Consider the following 17884-nt stretch of genomic DNA (forward strand, 5'->3'; position numbering starts at 1 on the left):
TTATCTTAGCCTTGTTTGTGCTAGAGGAGATCATTGTTAGCAGACAATCAGAACAGCTTCCATATTCTCTCATCATATTGTGTCTTTATGGATCTGTCTGTTCTTTGGGTTTTAGTTTAGTCCTCTAGGAGGAAGTCAGTATTTAATACCCCCTTTTACACTATTGTGCCGGCCCGTACTGGACTGGCCTGGTTACGCATCCCACATCGTTTCACAAACATGCCGTAAATGGTAATGTGACTAGAACAGAACATATCCAATCCAGCGTAGTGTGGTTCTGGTTGGCGTGAAAAAGCTATGTTATTGTTGTGATGTAATTTCCTGCCCCCCCCCCAGGTGTGTGTTCCTACCTGACAACGGGGCGTTCTTTGTGAACTATGTCATCGCGTCGGCGTTCATCGGTAACGCCATGGATCTGCTGAGGATCCCTGGTCTGCTCATGTATATGACCCGGCTGTGTCTGGCCCGCTCTGCTGCCGAGAGACGCAACGTCAAGAGGGTGAGTAGAGGAGCACCACCTAGTGGCCAGGAAGACCTGTCACATAATAAACTACATCTCATAATAAACTACATCGCACCTAGGATGCACATAGTTATATCAAAGTGACAAGATAGTCGACTGACCGCTTTAACGATGAGAATAAATGTACAGATTTGGGTTCGGAGTCAAGCCTCCCGCTTCACTTCTTCCTCTCTGGTTAAATGCTACTGGGTCGGGGTCAAATCTATTACAAAACAATCAATTCAGGAAGTAAACTGAAATTCCAATAAGGAGAGCAATGAGGAAGTTGGAATTTTCAATTTACTTCCTAAATTAAAATGGAATGAACCCCAACCATGACAAGCTATGCTTTTGTTGAACTGAGGCTTCCCTAAGGACATATGATAATATCCTCCTGTTAATGTGTGTCTCTCTGCATCATTAAGTTTTCCAATTCTATAATTATATCTCTATGTTCTGCAGCACTAAGCGAATGAGTTGCCGTTCTAATATTTTATTTCTATACTTTACAGCACCAAACGTATGAGTTCCAGTTGTGTCTATTTCTATGCTCTGCAGCACCAGGCGTATGAGTTCCAGTTCTATAACTCTATTTCTATGCTCTGCAGCACCAGGCGTATGAGTTCCAGTCCTATAACTCAATTTCTATGTTCTGCAGCACCAGGCGTATGAGTTCCAGTTTGGGGCGGCCTATGCCTGGATGATGTGTGTCTTCACTGTGGTCATGACATACAGCATCACCTGTCCAATCATCGTCCCCTTCGGTGAGCTGAGATCCGCTGTTACTAACTGGTTTAGTGAGGTGCTGTATTGTCCTGACTTATCGTCATCTTCAGGGGGGGGCTGAGATCCACTGTTACTAACTGGTTTAGTGAGGTGCTGTATTGTCCTGACTTATCGTCATCTTCAGGGGGGGCTGAGATCCACTGTTACTAACTGGTTTAGTGAGGTGATGTATTATCCTGACTTATCGTCACCTTCAGGGGGGGGCTGAGATCCACTGTTACTAACTGGTTTAGTGAGGTGCTGTATTGTCCTGACTTATCGTCATCTTCAGGGGGGGCTGAGATCCACTGTTACTAACTGGTTTAGTGAGGTGCTGTATTGTCCTGACTTATCGTCATCTTCGGGGGGGCTGAGATCCACTGTTACTAACTGGTTTAGTGAGGTGCTGTATTGTCCTGACTTATCGTCATCTTCAGGGGGGGCTGAGATCCACTGTTACTAACTGGTTTAGTGAGGTGCTGTATTGTCCTGACTTATCGTCACCTTCAGGGGGGGGCTGAGATCCACTGTTACTAACTGGTTTAGTGAGGTGCTGTATTGTCCTGACTTATCGTCACCTTCAGGGGGGGGCTGAGATCCACTGTTACTAACTGGTTTAGTGAGGTGCTGTATTGTCCTGACTTATCGTCACCTTCAGGGGGGCTGAGATCCACTTTTACTAACTGGTTTAGTGAGGTGATGTATTGTCCTGACTTATCGTCACCTTCAGGGGGGGGCTGAGATCCACTGTTACTAACTGGTTTAGTGAGGTGCTGTATTGTCCTGACTTATCGTCACCTTCAGGGGGGGGCTGAGATCCACTGTTACTAACTGGTTTAGTGAGGTGATGTATTGTCCTGACTTATCGTCACCTTCAGGGGGGGCTGAGATCCACTGTTACTAACTGGTTTAGTGAGGTGCTGTATTGTCCTGACTTATCGTCACCTTCAGGGGGGGCTGAGATCCACTGTTACTAACTGGTTTAGTGAGGTGATGTATTGTCCTGACTTATCGTCACCTTCAGGGGGGGCTGAGATCCACTGTTACTAACTGGTTTAGTGAGGTGATGTATTGTCCTGACTTATCGTCATCTTCAGGGGGGGGCTGAGATCCACTGTTACTAACTGGTTTAGTGAGGTGATGTATTGTCCTGACTTATCGTCACCTTCAGGGGGGGCTGAGATCCACTGTTACTAACTGGTTTAGTGAGGTGATGTATTGTCCTGACTTATCGTCACCTTCAGGGGGGGCTGAGATCCACTGTTAATGAAGAGGGAGAGGACCCCTGTAAGGGGGCTTATGGAGAAGATAGTTACACTCACTGTCTGTCTCTGCTCCTCTTTACCCCTCAATCCCTCTCTCCTTTTTCTCGCTCTCCTCCCATCTCCCCCTCCCTCTCTCTCTCTCTTTTGCTCGTGCTCTCTCTTCTTCTTCTCCCCCTCTCCAGGTCTGATGTACATGCTGTTGAAGCACCTGGCAGATCGCTACAACATGTACTATGCTTACCTTCCCTCCAAGCTGGACAAGAAGATCCACTCTGGGGCCGTCAACCAGGTGGTGGCAGCACCCATCCTCTGTCTCTTCTGGCTCCTGTTCTTCTCCACTCTCCGCACAGGTATGAGGTCGCCATCTAGTGGCCGTTCATATGTAGGGTGTGTCACGTTAATGTATTGAACTTTTATTTAAACTAGGCAAGTCAGTTAAGAACAAATTCTTATTTACAATGACGGCCTACCCTGGGAAAACCCTAACAATGCTGGGCCAATTGTACGCCGCCCAATGGGATTCTCAATCACAGTCGTTTATGATACAGCCTGGAATCGAACCAGGGTCTGTAGTTACGCCTCGAGCACTGAGATGCAGTGCCTTAGACCGCTGCGCCAGTCGGGAGCCCCAAATGGGACCCTATTCCCGATGTAGTGCACTGTTTTTGAACAGAGCCAATGGGAACCTGTTTTTTTACGTAGTGCACTGCTTTTGACTAGGGACCGCATCCTACTGACATGTTTATTTTCTCTCTCTCTCTCTCTCTCTCTCTCTCTCTCTCTCTCTCTCTCTCTCTCTCTCTCTCTCTCTCTCTCTCTCTCTCTCTCTCTCTCTCTCTCTCTCTCTCTCTCTCTCTCTCCCTTCATCTCTCTCTCTCTCTCTCTCTCTCTCTCTCTCCCTTCATCTCTCTCTCTCTCTCTCTCTCTCTCTCCCTTCATCTCTCTCTCTCTCTCTCTCTCTCTCTCTCTCTCCCTCCATCTCTCTCTCTCTCTCTCTCTTCCTTCATCTCTCTCTCTCTCTCTCTCTCTCTCTCTCTCTCTCTTCCTTCATCTCTCTCTCTCTCTCAGGTTTCTCAGCCCCTACCTCTATGTTTACCTTCATCGTTCTGATCATCACCATCATCGTCTGCTTGTCCCATGTCTGCTTCGGACACTTCAAATATCTCAGCGCTCACAACTACAAGGTAAAAACCCACCAGCCAGAGAGACTCTTCTTATAGTGTTTTATATTTTATTTATTTAACCAGGAAAGTAATTGAGAACACATTCTCTTGTACCATAAGGATCTTGTATGCAATATGAGACAAATTATGCATTTATAGACAAGTGTAAATTACAATCTTAAAATCTCATTGGGGGGAATTTAGGTTCTAGAGGATTAATGGCTAGGGGTGTTAACGTTTTAAATGTTAAAACAACGTTGGGATCGATAACGTTAAGAAAAATCCTTAACCGAAAAACAATGTTTTCCCAACAAATTCAATTACAGTGCAGTTATCACAAAACAGATAATTTTTCTTGTTGAGAGGATGAGGTTGACTTTAGGCTACTGTGGGGAATTTGAGAGGAATATAAGACAAGACATAGCGAGATACAGCTTACCAAGACATATGTACACAGTTCTGCCTACCCCGCCTCTCTCTCTCTCCCTCACACTGGCCTGCTTTTCGGTCTGTTGCCTGTAGACTATCCTAGCTAACATATGGAATTGTTTTAAGATGGCCATATGGAATTGTTTTAAGATGGTCATAACATGGAACATTTAGCTATTTGATTTAGAATTTTAGGACCCCTTTAGGGGGAACCCCCCCAAAACAATATTACAACATTTTGATAAAATCTTGAATTTGGCCTTTACAACTATAGCCCATAGAAACACATTGAATAGCACTTTGATAAATGTACCAAAAAAAAAAGACAGTAAAAAAATGTATCATGCGGAATAAGGTTTTGAAGTGTCTGGTTTATATCTAAGAAAGATCAGGATTATAATTATGTTTATCCTCTTTGTTGGCACTGAACTACCTCCATACTTCCATTCATTTGTATGGGTTACCTTCAGACGAAGGTTAAATATCTATATATACCTCCATACTTCCATGCATGTATATTGGTTATCTTCAGATGAAGGTTAAATATCTATATATATATCTCTATACTTCCATGTGTTTGTATGAGTTACCTTCAGACGAGTCCCATGACACTTGTGAGGGTCGTAGAGCAAAACGGAGAACACCATGGTGTTTGTGAGAGTCTCCCCTTTCCGTCGTATTAGTTTGTACCCCAACTGTTCAGACGCTACAGACGTTTTTTATAGTTTTTTTGGAAGACCGGTTTTTGAGATGTCTCATGATCTTACAAAGACCTTTTCACAGCAGATGTGGAAGGCTGACATATCTCTAGCTTAAACTGATGGGTTTTGATGGGGATTGTTTTTATTACGTTACTTAGACTGACGCACCACTATATTTAGTCGAAATAAAACACCTCTAGCTACCATACCATTAAAAACAACACATCAATCAGGGATGATTATTGTTGTCAAGGAAACGATTGCACACTATACACTACTTGACCAAAGGTATGTGGGCGATTAAGGCCTGGCTTGCAGTCGGCGTTCCAATTCATCCCAAAGGTGTTCGATGGGGTTGAGATCAGGGCTCTGTGTAGGCCAGTCAAGTTCTTCCACACCGATCTCGACAAACCATTTCTGTATGGACCATGCTTTGTGCACAGGGGCATTGTCATGCTGAAACAGGAAAGGGTCTTCCCCAAACTGTTGCCACAGAGTTGGAAGCACTGAATCGTCAAGAATGTAATTGGATGCTGTAGCGGTAAGATTTCCCTTCACTGGAACTAAGGGGCCCGAACCATGAAAAACAGCCTCAGACCATTATTCCTGTACAGTTGGCACTAAGGATTGGAACAATTAGCATTCTCCTGGCATCGCCAAACCTAGATTTGTCAGTTGGACTGCCAGATGGTGAAGCGTGATTAATCAATCCAGAGAATGTGTTTCCACTGCTCCAGAGTCCAATGGCAGCGAGCTTTACACATTTACATTACATTTACATTTAAGTCATTTAGCAGACGCTCTTATCCAGAGCGACTTAGAAATCGGTGAATTTACCTTATGATATCCAGTGGAACAACCACTTTACAATAGTGCATCTAAATCTTTTAAGGGGGGGGGGGGGTTAGAAAGATTACTTTATCCTATCCCAGGTATTCCTTAAAGAGGTGGGGTTTCAGGTGTCTCCGGAAGGTGGTGATTGACTCCACTCGAGACAAAGCTTGGCATTGCGCATGGTGATCTTAGGCTTGTGTGCAGCTGCTCAGCCATGGAAACCCATTTCATGAAGCTCCCAACGAACAGTTATTGTGCTGACGTTGCTTCCAGAGGCAGTTTGGAACTCGGTAGTGAGTGTTGCAACCAAGGACAGACGATTTTTACGTGCTACTTGCTTCAGCACTCGGCGGTCCCGTTCTGTGAAGTTGTGTATCCTAACCACTTCACAGCTGAGCCGTTGTTATTCCTAGACGTTTCCACTTCACAATAACAGCGCTTACAGTTGACCCGGGCAGCTCTAGCAGGGAAGACATTTTAACGAACTGACTTGTTGGAAAGGTGGCATCCTATGACTGTGCCACCTTGAAAGCCGCTGAGCTCTTCAGTACCGGTCATTCTACCGCCAATGTTTGTCTATGGAGATTGCATGGCTCTGTGCTCGATTTTATACACCTGTCAGCAACGGGTGTGGCTGAAATAGCCGAATCCACTAATTTGAAGGGGTGTCCACATACTTTAGTATATATAATGTAAGCCAGGGCAGAATTCAACTGTCTGAAAAGACACTTCTGAATGTAAAATACATTTTTTTTGTAATTATCTTAAGTTATCAATTGTGCTATGGACACATTACTGTTACTGTGTTCTATAAAGGGTTGTCTCTATGGATACGTTACTGTGTTCTATAAAGGGTTGTCTCTGTGGACACGTTACTGTGTTCTATAAAGGGTTGTCTCTGTGGATACGTTACTGTGTTCTATAAAGGGTTGTCTCTGTGGATACGTTACTGTGTTCTATAAAGGGTTGTCTCTATGGACACGTTACTGTGTTCTATAAAGGGTTGTCTCTATGGATACGTTACTGTGTTCTATAAAGGGTTGTCTCTGTGGATACGTTACTGTGTTCTATAAAGGGTTGTCTCTATGGATACGTTACTGTGTTCTATAAAGGGTTGTCTCTATGGATACGTTACTGTGTTCTATAAAGGGTTGTCTCTATGGACACGTTACTGTGTTCTATAAAGGGTTGTCTCTGTGGATACGTTACTGTGTTCTATAAAGGGTTGTCTCTATGGATACGTTACTGTGTTCTATAAAGGGTTGTCTCTATGGATACGTTACTGTGTTCTATAAAGGGTTGTCTCTATGGATACGTTACTGTGTTCTATAAAGGGTTGTCTCTGTGGATACGTTACTGTGTTCTATAAAGGGTTGTCTCTATGGATACGTTACTGTGTTCTATAAAGGGTTGTCTCTGTGGATACGTTACTGTGTTCTATAAAGGGTTGTCTCTATGGATACGTTACTGTGTTCTATAAAGGGTTGTCTCTGTGGATACGTTACTGTGTTCTATAAAGGGTTGTCTCTGTGGATACGTTACTGTGTTCTATAAAGGGTTGTCTCTGTGGATACGTTACTGTGTTCTATAAAGGGTTGTCTCTATGGATACGTTACTGTGTTCTATAAAGGGTTGTCTCTATGGATACGTTACTGTGTTCTATAAAGGGTTGTCTCTATGGATACGTTACTGTGTTCTATAAAGGGTTGTCTCTATGGATACGTTACTGTGTTCTATAAAGGGTTGTCTCTATGGACACGTTACCGTGTTCTATAAAGGGTTGTCTCTATGGATACGTTACTGTGTTCTATAAAGGGTTGTCTCTATGGATACGTTACTGTGTTCTATAAAGGGTTGTCTCTATGGATACGTTACTGTGTTCTATAAAGGGTTGTCTCTATGGACACGTTACTGTGTTCTATAAAGGGTCGTCTTTGTGGGCACGTTACCGTTGTCGTGACGTTGTATTAGTTAATGTGACGACTGTTGCTCATCGAATGATTAACGGTTTATAATTACGTGATTAAATGAATTAAGCAATGAATCAAGCAATTATTAACTCATTAACCTGGGGCACCATGGGAACATTGTTTTGATTGAGTTTCTATTTCCCAAATTAACTCAAAGGATATCAGAATATCGATTACAACAGTCGCTAAATTAATCAGTTTCCTCTACAGTCTCATTATCTGAAAGTCGTATAATCCGGGAATCTGCACGGACCCGGGCTTTACCACTGAATTTACCACACCAATCTTAGTTGATTATTTATTTACTAGCAAGCTAAAATGATGATAAAAATGCACATACACAAAACACAGTCTAGCTATTGATTAGGACTTAGTACAACGGGCCAACACACTCTGGCGCTTGTTACCCAAAATGGGGATTTTAAAGAGAGAGAAAGAAAGGAAGTACACGAGAGAAATATACATTTGGGTTCATTTGTCAGCCATGCTTATTTAAAATTAGCCTTGCCCCGAACTGCCGCTCTTATGGGTCAGAATATAATGATGTAATTACGTGTTGTAGTTCTCAGGTGGGAAGCTCCGCGTGGGTCGTTTAGGCTTTTAAATGACGAAGTTCTCCGGCGCAACTCTCTGGTTGTCCTCACGATGTCAGTGTCCTTCTTGGCTAAGTGGTCTGATCCTCACCCTTGATCTGAAAGGGGTCTTCTGAGGACAGACAGCTCTGTAGCTCAGAGCTCACAGCTTCGGCTCGAATGGTGTCGATACCACGATTCAATCGAGAGTGGAGGCTGGGTGGTTCGGCTTGAATTCACCCGCTTAGACACAGCTACTCGTCCGTAGCTCGTGTAGAAAAATATTTCTTTGTCTTCAACCTTGTGTTTCGTTTTGGGGTTCGTCGACTTTGTTAGACCTTCGCTGCAGCTTGGGGTCAATAGTCTCCTATGTTAATTCTCCAATCTCCTGTCTTATACCCTCGGGTCAGAGGTGGGTGTGACAGCCTTTAGGGCGATTCTCTGGGCGGACCAAGTACAGGGGCAAGGCTTAGATTTGGCTAAAAATCCGATTTTAGACACTAACTTCACATTTCATCTTTGCCAAAACATTCTGTTCGATTTGGATATTTTCCAAACAGCGTACAATGTATAAACATCAGGCATATACTGGGAAAACTCTTAAAGGTACAATGTTTTCATAATAACGTCATCTCTTAACCTTTAAAAACCAATACAAAAGTTACATACATTTTAATATTCCACTTTTCGTCATAACCACCATTGTGGCTGACGGAAACCATTGTTCCAAAGTTCCTTTATTGCATGTTTAAGGTTCTGAGGCCAGTTCTCCATTGTTAGGACAAAGGAATTTCTCTGTATTATGGGCATGAGGTGTCATAAAACCCCCACATCTTCAGACCCCTAGATCTCTCCTCCTCTGTTGGGGGTTTGGGAGATAATCTGTAGGGTGGTGGTCTCCTGTACCCTGACCTGATCAGGACAGTCATGACACCGTGTTCTATAAAGGGTTGTCTCTATGGACACGTTACTGTGTTCTATAAAGGGTTGTCTCTATGGACACGTTACTGTGTTCTATAAAGGGTTGTCTCTATGGATACGTTACTGTGTTCTATAAAGGGTTGTGGTCGGTAGATCTTCATTAACGGTCCTAGCAGTCATACATAGGTACTAGGACAATAATTCTACATTGTGAATTTATTTTTATTTAAAAAATAATAATTTAAGGGCCGTTTTAAACGTTAATAAGTGAAGTGGTCCATTTCTCACATCCCTGATAAATGCCTTCTGATATAGTATCAATCAACACTGTGAATGTTCTGCAGTGGCGTTTTATTTATATATATATATTATAACTGTGTGTGTATTTTCTCCCATCTCCCCCCCCCCTTCCCCACAGATTGACGTGGAGAATGTGGATGGTGTAGAGAACGGTCGTCCTGCACGCACCTCTCCCTTCAATAAGTCAGCGGTAAGTACCGTTTCCTCAGCCTAGACTACCTCTCCATCCATCTCTCACACTGACCTTTCTCTTCCTTCCTTCCTTTCTATCCCTCCTCTCTTCTTCTTCTTTCCCAACAACAGCAGATGTACATTGCCTCGGTGCTCCAGGACCCCAGCTTAGACGAGCTGGGTTCGGCTGGCAGCGGGGTCAGTGAGGGCTCGCAGGACGAGGAGATCATCCAAGTGGGGAACAGCCTCAATGAAGCCGACTTCCAGGTAGCCTGCCGACGTGCCCTTTGAGCAAGGCGCTTCAATTCTTGTAATTTCTCCCGGGGCTTAACCTCGGGGGTGTTGGGTCGTTGTGAGCATAAAGATGAGTTCCTCTTACTCTGTAAGTGATTGGACAATAAAGTATTCTCCTTTTTATTCCAGAGCGGCGAGGACAGTCTCCTCGCTAACGAGGTGCGGCACTGACATCAGGGGACGCCGGAGACGGCTGTCAGGGAGGAGACGGAGGACGGGGAGAGAGAAGCAGAGACTGAGATGGCAGAAACTAAAGTTTAATTTCACCGACTGGATGGATGCACTGACCTAGTGAATTAAGCTATAGAGCTGAAACGGACTGACACAGCTTTAAAAGACATGGATAGACCACTAACCTTAAAGTCCTGAACAGACTATTACATTGTCTGCACACCCCACACACACACACACACACACACACACACACACACACACACACACACAGAGAGTGTGTCTACTAAAGGACTGGTAACTCTACCTTACAACTATTGATCTAGCGCTGACTGTGAAGGAGGGATCTTTCCTTCCCATAATACTTTGCCTGTTCTGCCTGCACCCCTAATCGTCTCTGTGCCCTAGAGGCTTCGTCACAATAAGCAGCCTAATATGAGAAGATGAAGAGGAGGAGGAGAAATGTCTGTCAGCATCACACACACGCTGTTCGCCTGCTCTGGTCTACCCCTACTCTGTCCCGACGGTCTCTGGATGGTTCCAACCCTGTGTGAAAAAAAAAAAAAAAAAAGAAGGAATGTGGTCACCATGATGATGACCACTGTAACAAACTGAACTAAACACTCCTCTGCTTTTCCTTTTTGTTGTTCAGCAACAAAAACTCTGGATTTGTAAAATGTAAAATAGCCTTTTTTTGGAAATGGTATTTATTTTTAGGCATGGTTATTTTTAAGTTGGTCTGAAAAACTTTAATAATCAATTAACTACTTGTTTCGACATAAAAAAACAACTGTGGATGGATGGATCATGGATACTGTCCCTCGTAACAACTAGATCGCTCTGTCTTCTGGCCTGTTCTGCCCTGAGCGACTGTAGTGGGACTGCGGCTCCAGACTGAGCCCTAATGGAGCCGCCCTAACATAACTGAAGGCAGAAGGCAGTCCAGAGCCCCTAGTGGAGAGGAGGATGCCCCCAGGAAGCAGATATGAAGTGGATATGACAGCCCAACCTCTACCCTGTTTTGTGTCCCACAACTATGGTTGCAAAATTCCCAAAATTGTCCCAGAGTTCGCAGGTTTTTCAATATGTTGGTTAGAAGTTTATTGGAATAAGGGATTTCTGGAAAAACCTAGGAACTTTGGGAAAGTTTCCGTAATTGTGCTACCTCAGCCAGGTCTTTCCCGGCTAGGACTCTGTGGGACCGTGTTCTTCGGTAGAGGGAGAGCTCGACCCTTGAACTCTTGGTCTGTGACCTGTAGTTTCCCCCAGGCCTCTACTCCCTGTTACTATGGACGCGTTAAGCAGGGGGCGCGAACCTTCAGATATAAATATGTTATGTAGAACAAATACGCCTCTCTGAAATGTAGAATAAGGAATCATGTCAACTCTTTTCTTAACATTTCTATCTACAATGTTCCACAACGTTCCACAATGTTCCACAACGTTTGCCTCCTGAATGTGACCCTGGCCCGTCTCTGTGACCCTGGCCCCTGCTCTGACTGGCCCGTCTCTGTGACCCTGGCCCCTGCTCTGACTGGCCCGTCTCTGTGACCCTGGCCCCTGCTCTGACTGGCCCGTCTCTGTGACCCTGGCCCCTGCTCTGACTGGCCCGTCTCTGTGACCCTGGCCCCTGCTCTGACTGGCCCGTCTCTGTGACCCTGGCCCCTGCTCTGACTGGCCCGTCTCTGTGACCCTGGCCCCTGCTCTGACTGGCCCGTCTCTGTGACCCTGGCCCCTGCTCTGACTGGCCCGTCTGTGAGCCTGGCCCCTGCTCTGACTGGCCCGTCTCTGTGAGCCTGGCCCCTGCTCTGACTGGCCCGTCTCTGTGAGCCTGGCCCCTGCTCTGACTTGCCCGTCTCTGTGTTCTAGCTAGCTCCTCTAGTGACTCATCTCAAGACAAGCCTCTTTATTTTGGTGTTTACATCACTGTACAAAAGGTTGTTTCACAGTCTGTTGGTTGGTTTGAACATTTGTTTTATTTAGGAAAAATAATAATAAGCTTTGTAGGAAGGTTTTCTCCTTTCTGCCAACTCTGTAACCTGTGTCCCGTTTTTAGATGGCTTCAGATGGGTTTAGGGATTGTCTTCATTTACGACGTGAATATTGACACTAGCGAGATACTGCATCACGTAGAGGTAGATATTATAAACAGTGTAGATGATTTATGGAGCATTGTTACAAACAACAGTGTCCCAACTGCCACCCAGAGTGCTGTTGAACCTGGTGGGTTACTATGTACAGAAAACATATCGTGGCTCAGTCAGGACGGAATAGACCAACTGTGCAAAACGGTTGTGTCCCACGTGGCATCCTATTCCCTATTTAGTGCACTACTTTTTGGGCGGGGCCCATAGGGCTCAGTACTCTAATAGGGAATAGGACGCCATTTCGGACGTGTAAAAATGAGTCTTAATAGTGTAAGACTTGATCAATGTTTTTATTGATATTTTAGGCGTATTGTGGTTGAACAGAATACTAGCAATTACTACGGAATCGGATTAATCTGGTAAAAATCTAAATGGATGATACCAAATCCATAATTTTCATTTCAAGTTGTTCTGCAGTAATCATGATGTGATGTTGCTCTCTTCAGCTCGTTACAATATTCCACTGACGGAACCAACGACCAGATTAGTTTTCTTCCAAAGTGAGGCAGAACCGATTTTTATAGCCTGGTTTAACCTTCAGGGATCTACTATAAAACAGGATCAATTTAGTTAGCCAGCGAACTTTGATAAACAAGAAATAACTATTGATTGTCCGGTTCATAAAGAAAGCTACAGGTGGATATGTGTTTTTGTTGAGTCGTCTAGACCGTGCCCGTTCAGTTAGCTGGCTAACTCATTGATCCTGTTCCGTAGTGTACTTCTCAGAGCAGGTTTAGCCCGAGCTATGTGCTATATACTGTTAGATAGATAGAAACAATTAACTTGTGTTTTAAAACTCTTGGTTTCCACATTGTGGATATACATAAATAAAAATGAACAAATGTCCTGTTTTCTTAGTGCTAATTTGGGAAGTGAGTCACTGGGCTGAACCAATCTATGCTGAGCAGCTTTCCTAGTGTGATGTCACTTCGGCTCGTTCAGAAGCCCCCCCCCCCCCCGAAGAGAAATGTGCTTAAACCAAGTAACAAATATACTGCATAGTACAGATTTGATGTACTATATAGTACTGGTATATATATTCATAAGGTACTGTCGGTTTCTGCACAGTAAAATGATGGACTCACTCAGTATTAAACAACTTATTTTTTAATTTTAAGGCATTACGTTTGTATCAGGAGTTCTGTAAGAATAGTATAATATATCATAATAATAATAATAATAATAATATATACACTGAGTTACAAAACATTACAAACACACTAATATAAAGTTGCCCCTCCTCCTCCCCCCTTTACCCTCAGCAGTCGGGACATGGACTCTACAATGTGTCAAAATAATTCCATAGGGATACTGGTCCATGTTGACTCCAATGCTTCCCACAGTCGTGTCAAGTTGGCTGGATGTCCTTTTGTTGGTGGACCATTCTTGATACACAGGGGAAACTGTTCAGCGTGGAAAAAAACTCAGCAGCGTTGCAGTTCTTGACACACTCAAACCGGTGTGCCTGGCGTCTACTACCATACCCTGTTTAAAGGCACAAAAAATATTTGATCTTGCCCATTCACCCTCTGAATGGCACACATACACAATCCATGTGTCAAATGTCTCAAGGCTTAACCGGTCTCCTCACCTTCATCTAAACTGATTGAAGTGGATTTGACAAGTGGCATCAATAAGGGATTATAGCTTTCACCTGGATTCATCTGGTCAGTCTGTCATGGAAAGAACAGGTGTTGTTAATGTTTTGTACACTCAGTGTATATTAGTATTATTATAAATGGCATATCTATTGTATTATATGTCATATTATTGTCTTTTGCTCTCCTTTTGGCACAGACAGCCCTGTGGGTACAGCCTATTTGAACACAGTCAGACATCCATATTGCAACAGCAACAAGTACAACCATGGCAGACTAGTTATAATAGCCTGTAACTATCAAATGAACAGTTATGATTTGACAGTGATATACATAATGTGAACGATATGGTTTTTTTTTTAAGCTACTCAGTGTTGTAGGTTATATATGCTCTAATTTATCTTTTTGGGGCTATTCTAATTTCCACTGGACAATAATGAGCCTCGGTATGAATACACTCGTATTGCTGTGACAGAAACTTGGGTCATATTCATTAGGCACCAAACAGAAGATAATGTACAGGAAAAGACAGGGGGTTTATTCATTACATCTTGCAACGGAAACCATTTTTACCTCTTAAAACCTGTTAGGGACAGACGTTCCGCTAGCTCCCAAGGATGAACCCGACTTGTGGAGGTCTGCAATTTTTTTTCTGAGGTCTTAGCTGAGCCTCACCAATATCCAATGGTAGAGCATGGCGTGAAATACAAATACCTTAAAAATGCTATAACTTCAATTTCTCAAACATATGACTATTTTACACCATTTTAAAGACAAGACTTTCGTTAATCTAACCACGTCTGATTTCAAAAAGGCTTTACAGCGAAAGCAAAACATTAGATTATGTCAGGAGAGTACCCTGCCAAAAATAATCACACAGCCATTTTCAAAGCTAGCATATATGTCACAAAACCCAAACCACAGCTAAATGCAGCACTAACCTTTGATGATCTTCATCAGATGACACTCCTAGGACATTATGTTATACAATACATGCATGTTTTGTTCAATCAAGTTCATATTTATATCAAAAAACAGCTTTTTACATTAGCATGTGATGTTCAGAACTAGCATACCCACCGCAAACTTCTGGTGAATTTACTAAATTACTCACGATAAACGTTTACAATAAACATAATTATTTTAAGAATTATAGATACAGAACTCCTTTATGCAATCGCGGTGTCAGATTTTAAAATAGCTTTTTGGCGAAAGCACATTTTGCAATATTCTGAGTAGATCGCTCGGCCATCACAGGCTAGCAAATTTGACACCCACCAAGTTTGGTGCTCACTAAACTCAGAATTACTATAAGAAAAATTGGATTACCTTTGCTGTTCTTCGTCAGAATGCACTCCCAGGACTTCTACTTCAACAACAAATGTTGTTTTGGTTCGAAATAATCCATAGTTATATTGAAATAGCTCCGTTTTGTTCGTGCGTTGAGATCACTATCCGAAGGGTGACGCGCGGGCGCATTTCGTGACCAAAAAATTCTAAATATTCCATTACCATACTTCGATGCATGTCAAACGCTGTTTAAAAACAATTTTTATGCTATTTTTCTCATAAAATAGCGATAATATTCCAACAGGGCGACGTTATATTCATTCAAAGACTGAAAGAAAAACATGGAGTCGTCTCGGGGATGCGCATCTCCAGTGTCATTGTTCCCTGCCTGACCACTCACAAAAACTCCTGCTGTTTTTCGCCCGGAGACTGCAGAGACGTCATTCCACTTTCTGGCGCCTTCTGAGAGCCAATGGAAGCCATAGAAAATGTCACGTTACAGCAGAGATGCTGTATTTTTGATAGAGATGCCCCAGAAGGAGAACAAATTGTCAGACAGGGCACTTCCTGTATGGAATCTTCTCAGGTTTTGGCCTGCCATATGAGTTCTGTTATACTCACAGACACCATTCAAACAGTTTTAGAAACTTTAGAGTGTTTTCTATCCAAATCTACTAATTTATATGCATATTCTAGTTTCTGGGCAGGAGTAGTAATCAGATTAAATCGGGTACGTTTTTTCTCCGGCCGTGAAAATACTGCCCCCTATCCCAAATAGGTTAAGAACCAAACAGATTGAAACGAGGAGGGACCTTACCTGAATTGTCCAATAGAAAATCTCGTTTTTTTGTTTGTTTTTTTCCGTTACAAAGCGTTTTCCCGTTTGGAGTATACCGTTTCTGTTGCAAAATGTTTTGAAACAGAATTTGTCATAATGAATACACCCCCCCCCCCCCCCCGAATTTGCCCGATTTTTAAGAAAAGCAATTGTTTTGACGTTGCAAAACATTTTGCTATGATGTGCACTAATAAATACGACACTGTTGATACTGAAATGTGGGCACAGCAACAACAACAAAAATATCACTGTTAGATTATCCACTAGTCTATAATGTCCAAGCAAGGCGTTAATTTGAGACTGTTTGACACACACACCAGTGTTCTAGAAGTCTTAAGTCATAACTGAAACTCTGAGCTTTCCTCTCAGGAGGGTTTTAATACCTCCGAAATGTATGATGAATTGTCTTCGAAAACTCTGAATGTTTCTAGGTAAGAGTGTTAACATTGCATATGTCCTTTCCTGAATTAAGTAAAAATTGACATTTTTCAATTATTTTATCCACTGATGATATTTTCATTTCTATAAAAAGAAAACAAACACACTTTCAGATCAATTTAAAAAAATAATATATGTATATATTTTTTTTTAATTCTCCCCAATTTCCTGGTTTCCAATTGGTAGTTACAGTCTTGTCTCATTGCTGCAACTCCCGTAGGGACTCGGGAGAGGCGATGGTCGAGAGCCATGCGTCCTCCGAAACACAACCCAACCATGCCACATTGCTTCTTGACACAATGCCCATCCAACCCGGAAGCCAGCCGCACCAATGTGTCGGAGGAAACACCACACCTGGTCAGCGTGCACTGTGCCCGGCCCGCAACAGGAGTCGCTAGTACGCGATGAGACAAGGATATCCCAGCCGGCCAAACTCTCCCTAACCCGGCAGGTAGCCTAGTGGTTAGAGTGTAGAGGCAGCAGGTAGCCTAGTGGTTAGAGCGTTGGACTTGTAACCGAAAGGTTGCAAGATCGAATCCCTGAGCTGACAAGGTAAAAAAAATCTGTTGTTCTGCCCCTGATCAAGTCACTTAGCTCACTGTTCCTAGGCCTTCATTGAAAATAAGAATTTGTTCTTAACTGACTTGCCTAGTTAAAAAATAAGAGGTGGAGAATCAGCGACAGCAAGGAGGGTTTGTCACTCCAGTGCCATGCTGTTCACCTTCACACTTCTGGGCCAGACTACACTCAATCATAGGACCTACTGAAGAGATGAGTCTTCAATAAAGACTTAAAGGTTGAGACTGAGTCTCACGTGGATAGGCAGACCATTCCATAAAAATGGAGCTCTATAGGAGAAAGCCCCTTAGAAGTTCTAGGTACAATAAGGAGTCCTGCGTCTTGTGACCGTAGTGTAGGTATGTACGGCAGGACCAAATCGGAGAGATGGGTAGGAGCAAGTCCATGTAGGTTAGCAGTTAAACTAGCCTGAACAGGAAGCCAGTGTAGAGGCTAGCACTGGAGTAATATGATAAAAATATTGGGTTCCAGTCAAGATTCTAGCAGCTGTATTTAGCACTGACTGAAGTTTTATTTAGTGCTATCTTCGGGTAGCCGGAGAGTAGAGCATTGCAGTAGTCTAATCTAGAAGTGACAAAAGCATAGGTTAGCGTTTCTGAATCATTTTTGAACAAAAGGTTTCTGTTTTTTGCAATCTAATGAAGATGGAAAAAAGCTGCCCTTGAAATATTATTGATATGTTCGTCAAAAGAGAGATCAGGGTCCAGAGTAACGGCGAGGTCCTTCAGTTTTATTTGAGGAGACTGTACAACCATCAAGATTAATTGTCATATCAAACATCAGATCTCTTTGTTTCTTGGGATCTAGAACTAGCATCTCTGTGTTGTCTGAGTTTAAAAGTAAAATATTTGCCGCCATCCACTTCTTTATGTCTGAAACACAGGCTTCCAGGGTAGGAAATTTTGGGGCTTCACCATGTTTCATCGAAATGTACAA

General features: G+C 43.0%; 1 protein-coding gene across 3 annotated transcripts in view; it reads left to right on the top strand.

The window, feature by feature from the left end:
- LOC115155659 (CSC1-like protein 2) overlaps positions 1-13052 on the top strand; it is a 78908-nt gene extending 65856 nt beyond the window's left edge. For all 3 annotated transcript variants that reach the window (XM_029702523.1, XM_029702533.1, XM_029702514.1), the window contains 7 exons: positions 337-499; positions 1161-1266; positions 2715-2882; positions 3601-3716; positions 9541-9612; positions 9726-9860; positions 10017-13052. In XM_029702523.1, coding sequence (XP_029558383.1) covers positions 337-499; positions 1161-1266; positions 2715-2882; positions 3601-3716; positions 9541-9612; positions 9726-9860; positions 10017-10058 — 802 coding nt within the window. In that variant the 3' untranslated portion in view covers positions 10059-13052. The remainder of the gene's footprint in view (positions 1-336; positions 500-1160; positions 1267-2714; positions 2883-3600; positions 3717-9540; positions 9613-9725; positions 9861-10016) is intronic.
- The last annotated feature ends 4832 nt before the right edge of the window (positions 13053-17884 follow it).

The sequence above is a fragment of the Salmo trutta genome, chromosome 2 (assembly GCF_901001165.1).
Source record: "Salmo trutta chromosome 2, fSalTru1.1, whole genome shotgun sequence".
NCBI classification, from domain to species: domain Eukaryota; kingdom Metazoa; phylum Chordata; class Actinopteri; order Salmoniformes; family Salmonidae; genus Salmo; species Salmo trutta.